Source organism: Pseudophryne corroboree, chromosome 6 (genome assembly GCF_028390025.1).
Source record: "Pseudophryne corroboree isolate aPseCor3 chromosome 6, aPseCor3.hap2, whole genome shotgun sequence".
NCBI lineage: Eukaryota > Metazoa > Chordata > Amphibia > Anura > Myobatrachidae > Pseudophryne > Pseudophryne corroboree.
Window position 1 is genome coordinate 132,811,349 of NC_086449.1, and position 6,000 is coordinate 132,817,348.

Below are 6,000 nucleotides of genomic sequence, written 5' to 3' on the forward strand. Positions count from 1 at the left end.
TCAGTGTGCACAACGAAGTCTCGGATATTCCTACCTCGCGAATGGCAACACATAATACTTTTATCCCTCAGACAGTCTCTAGGGGATTACAGTTTTCCCAATTTTTACGTGTACGTCGGATATGTAGTGATGATGATGAGGCCAATTTAACCCTTGACCGTATGGTTGATAAGTTTGTGACCAGGGGATATGACAAGAAAGCACTACTGGAGGTCAAGCGCAAGGTATTGGCAATCCCAAGAGAGACCACCCTTAAAAGTAAAGGCCCTAAGTCTGACACCAATAAAATTATCTGGCCAAGCAGGTTTAATATGGCCAGTGACAAAGTTAGAAGGGCGGTTAAAACATATTGGCCCATTGTTACATCAGATAAAAATCTTGTAAGTCTGAGGGATAAAAGTATTATGTGTTGCCATTCGCGAGGTAGGAATATCCGAGACTTCGTTGTGCACACTGATATAACTGATTTAGAAAAACGTATTGTACCATCCACGTTTTTGGGAAATAAGGCTGGTTGCTTTAAATGTTTGGGCTATGTAACATGCAGCTATATGCTTACGGGTGATACGATTAAACACCCCTTCTCCAACAAAACATAAAAAATTTATCATCACCTCACTTGTTCGTCCAAATTTGTTATTTATGTGTTAATTTGCCCGTGTGGCAAATACTATGTTGGTAAGACGGACTGTGAGTTCAAAGTCAGGATGGGCCAGCATAGATTTGCCATTAGGGAAGCCATTCTTTCTGGAAAAAGTGAACAGCCGGTAGCCCGGAATTTTGCTGTGGCCAGACATTCCCCCACTTCACTTAAACATAAAATCATAGATCACATTCCGGTATTAGCTAGAGGTGGGAATCGATCCACATTACTTAGGCAGCGCGAGGCCAAATGGATATTTCTGTTGGACACTCTTAGTCCTAAGGGGCTTAACGAAAATAGTGGAATGCATAGTTTTTTATAATGGTAAGCGCGAATTTGTGTCACGCGGTCACCTATTATATTAGTGTTTTAGTATTAATCATATGATATGGTGCTACTTTCCATTATACATTTATGATACATTGTGTGATCTGTGTACTAAAACGCTGCTGTATTTTATTACATTGTGTATAGCTGTTACTATGGTGATGGGCGCACAGGTGACGTCATTGACCCGCGCACGGCTGAACGGAGGAAGCCGGAGGCGGGAAGTTGCGTGGTGATGGTGAGCACTTAAAAGTGGTGAGTGTTTTGTTTGTATTGTATATGCCCTGATGAAAAAGCCGTTTGCTTTGAAACGTTGGCTATAAGTTTTCTGTGCAGTGTCTTTATTTCCGAGTGCCGCTGTCCACGTGGTTCTATTGTTGGGGAGTTGCTATACCGCCCTAACACGGAGGGCAACGAAGAAAGTAACAGGTGTTTATGCGGAGAGTGCCGAGCCTCACGTTGTGTATATATATATATATATATATATATATACATATATATGTGTGTGTGTGTGTGTTTTACATTTTTTTTTTACTATAAAAGACCACTTGCTACTAATTTTTATTAGTATTAATGCGTATGAGGCAAATATTAAAGTGCTATTATAGCAGACCTTGGTATTTATGTTTTCACCCATACCATTGCAGAATTGAGGTACGTCACCCTGGAGGGAGAATATATAGCATGGCGCGCGTAGCGTGCCACCATGCCCACTGCGTGGTGAGCGCATCGAGCCCGCAAGGGGCTCTTTTGCGCTCACCCCACTACCTGCATGCCGGCGGTCGAGAATCTGGCGCCAGTATGCTGGGCACCGGGATCCCAAGCACCGGCATAACGTAGTAGACCCGCACAATACACCCTGCACCTACATTGAAATAACATTTTCTATTAGGACTATTGTATTTGTTTCGTTTACTATTTAGCGTCTGGAATCAAAGTAGTTTTGGTTCATAAAATGGAGGGTGCACTCACCAGACTCAAAGGAAGTTTATTCAAATACAGGTATAATTCAAGTCATCAGAATTTCGGTCCCCACATGGACCTTTGTCAAGATGGTTGGGACGGAAACGTTGATGCGTTGAATTATGCCTGTATGAATAAACTCCTATTTTATATTATATATACACCCACATACAGTACATATACATATACACGGGTAAAATAAGTATTGAACACATCAACATTTTTCTCAGTAAATATATTTGTAACGGGGCCATTGTGATGAAATATTCACCAAATGTCAGCAACAACCCATGCAATCCACTCATGTAAAGAAATCAAACCATAGATGTCCATAAATTATGTGTAATAATGTGAAATGACACAGGAAAAAAGTATTGAACACGGTTACTGAAATGTATTTAATACTTTGTACAAAAGCCTTTGTTGGTAATGACAGCTTCAAGACACCTCCTGTATGGGGAAACTAGTTGCATGCATTGCTTAGGTGTGATTTTGGCGCATTCTTCCACATGGTCTTCAAATCTTGAAGGTTCCGTGGGCCTTTTCTATGAACTCTGATCTTCAGTTCTTTCCATAGATTTTCAATTGGATTCAAGTCAGGTGATAGGCTGGGCCATTCTAGCAGCTTTTTTTTTCTTTCTCTGAAACCAATTGAGAGTATCCTTGGCTGTGTGTTTGGGATCATGGTCTTGCTGAAATGTCCTTCCTGGTTTCATCTTCAGCATCCTGGTAGATGGCAGCAGAGTTTTATCAAGAATGTCTCAGTACATTTTTCCATTCATCCTTCCTTTAGTTATATGACATATGCTAGTACCCTATGCTGAAAAACATTTTATTACCATTTATTATTACCAGTTATTTATATAGCACACACACATTCCGCAGCACTTTACGGAGAATATTTGACCATTCACATCAGTCCCTGCCCCAGTGGTGCTTACAATCTATATTCCCTACCACATGTACATGCACACACATTCACGCTAGGGTTAATTTTGTTGGGAGCCAATTAACCTACCAGTATATTTTTGGATTGTGGGAGGAAACCGGAGTACCCGGAGGAAACCCACACAAGTACGGGGAGAATATACAAACTCTGCACAGTTAGGGCCATGGTAGGAATCGAACCCATGACCTTAGTGCTGTGAGGCAGTAATGCTAACCATTACACCGCCCGTACATCCCCACACCATGATGTTTCCACCTTCAAATGTCACTGTTGGTATGGTGTGAAGTGCAGTGCCAGCTCTCCTCCAAACATGGTGTGTATTTATGGCATCCAAAGAGTCTCCTCTGACCAGACTATATTCTCCCAGTATTTCACAGGCTTGTCCAAATGTTGTGCAGCAAACTTTAAAAGCGCTTCAACATGCTTTTTCTTCAGCAATGGAGTCTTGCATGGTGAGCGTGCGTACAGGCCATGGCAATTGAGTGCATTACTTATTGTTTTCTTTGAAACAATTGTACCTGCTAATTCCAGGTCTTTCTGAAGCTCTCCACAAGTGGTCCTTGGCTCTTTGACAGCTCTTCTGATAATTCTTTTCACTCCTCTGTCAGAAATCTTGCAAAGAGCACCTGGCCGTGGCCAGTGTATGGTGAAATGATGTTCTTTCCGCTTCCGGATTATGGCTCCAACAGTGCTCACTGGAACATTCAGAAGTTTAGAAATCCTTCTGTAACCAACGCTATCAGTATGTTTTGCAACAATTGGGTCATGAAGGTCCCATCATGAGAGGTTTCTTGTGTGACACCTTGGTAATGAGGCACCTTTTTATATATTAATTTGCACTGACAAGGGGCAGGATTGCTTTCTAATTACGGATAGATTTCAGCTAGTGTCTCGGTTTTCCATGAATTTTTGCACCTTTCACATTATTACACATAACTTAATTTATGGACAACTGTGGTTTGATTTCTTTACATGTATGGATTGTACGCCAGTCACATAACTACATCCCGTTGATGACATTTGGTGAAAATTTTATTACAATAGCCCCATTCCAAATATATTTACTGAGAAAAATGTTGAGGTGTTCAATACTTATTTTAACGCTTAGAATATACACACACACACACACACACACACACACACACATACACAGTGAGAGAGAGAGAGAGAGAGAGAGAGAGAGAGAGAGAGTGTGTGTGTGTGTGTGTGTGTGTGTGTGTGTGTGTGTGTGTGTGTGTTTTCTCAGTGGTAAATCAAATTAGGTGTTTTTCCCGGGTGTAGTATGGTTTGCCGACGGTCGGGGTCTTGGCGACCAGCATATTGGCACCGGAATCCCGACTGCCGGCATACCGACAGCTGGGCAAGCGCAAATGAGCCCCTTGCGAGCTCGCTGCACTCGCCATGCTATCTATTCTCCCTTCAGGGGGGTCGTGGACCCCCAAGTGGGAGAAAAGATGTCAGTATGCAGGCAGTCGGGAGCCCGGCCGCCGGCGACCTGAAGACCACCCGTTTTTCCCATTAGAATCATATCACTTATTTTGTCCCAATTTTTGATTCTGAGTTGCAGCAGGTGACAGGACTGTGAATACTGTATTTAAACCTGATCTGTAGCTGTGCACTTTTCAGGATATTATGATGCAGAAAACATATATATATATGCTGGCACAGGGCAGATGTATTAACCTGGAGAAGGCATAAGGAAATGATAAACCAGTGATATGTGCAAGGTGATAAAGGCACCAGCCAATCAGCTCCAATATGTAAATTAACAGTTAGGATCTGATTGGCTGGTGCCTTTATCACCTTGCACATATCACTGGTTTATCACTTCCTTATGCCGTTTCCAGGTTAATACATCCAACTGTCTTTTTTTTTCTAAACACATGACAGTTAGGAGCTGATTGGCTGGAGCACCACTTATCATGTGCAATGAGTTTCTCATTCACCATGAGTTTTAGCACTTTTGATAAATGAGTCCCTAATAAACCTACAACATAAAGGTGATATATTCGCTTTATAGAAAGCTGTTCCAGGACACAGATAGCTATGGGACTCATGTCATTTTGTGTATTACAGATGAACTGGCTGGAACGAGATAATGGCAGAAAGAAGATATGAAGGCATGAAAGAACCCATGACTGCCACAGATTTAAAAATAAACTACAAGATGAGACCAAAGTGTGTCCTGTCATACTTACCTGCAGAGTACTAGACTGGCCGTGTGATGAATACATTATATTACGCAGACTTTATTGGCAATCATATTAGAGTGATTTTGGGATACCTTTGTGGTGCGGTTTCCGAATACGACATTAATTTGGTCTAATGTTAGAGATAAGCAGACGAGAAACAAGAAAAATAGGATTTTAATTACCTGCCGGTAAATCCTTTTCTCATAGTCCGTAGAGGATGCTGGGGTCCATTTTAGTACCATGGGGTATAGACGGTTCCGCAGGAGCCTTCGGCACTTTAAGACTTTTCAACACTGTGAACTGGCTCCTCCCTCTATGCCCCTCCTCCAGACCTCAGTATAGGAACTGTGCCCGAGGAGACGGACATTCTCGAGTGAGAAATTACTATTAAACTTGTGGTGAGATTCACTCCAGCTCACACCATCCATAAACATCATGTCGGCTAACATGGCCTTAAACATAAGTCATGCCAACCAGCATGCATAACGCAACAGCAACAGCTGTTAACATCTGAACACATGAAAAATGTGCAGAAAGATAAACGTAATCAGCAGGAAAAATGAGCACTGGGCGGGCGCCCAGCATCCTCTACGGACTACGAGAAAAGGATTTACCGGCAGGTAATTAAAATCCTATTTTCTCTTACGTCCTAGAGGATGCTGGGTTCCATTTTAGTACCATGGGGATGTACCAAAGCTCCCAGTACGGGCGGGAAAGTGCTAATGTTCCTGCAGAACTGACTGACCAAATTGAAGGTCGTCAGCGGCCAAGGTGTCAAACTTATAAAACTTATCAAATGTGTTTGCACCCAATCAAGTAGCAGCTCGGCAGATTTGCAAAGCCGAGACCCCCCGGGCAGCTGCCCAGGACGAACCCACTTTCCTTGTAGAGTGGGCTTTTACTTAAGTCTGTAACGGCAATCCTGC

The 6,000-nt window shown here is 42.4% G+C and overlaps 1 protein-coding gene across 1 annotated transcript in view; it reads left to right on the forward strand.

Moving 5' to 3' along the window:
* GNRH1 (gonadotropin releasing hormone 1) overlaps positions 1-5,060 on the forward strand; it is a 49,110-nt gene extending 44,050 nt beyond the window's left edge. The window contains exon 4 of the mRNA XM_063930348.1: positions 4,959-5,060. Coding sequence (XP_063786418.1) covers positions 4,959-5,000 — 42 coding nt within the window. The 3' untranslated portion in view covers positions 5,001-5,060. The remainder of the gene's footprint in view (positions 1-4,958) is intronic.
* Positions 5,061-6,000: the final 940 nt, after the last annotated feature.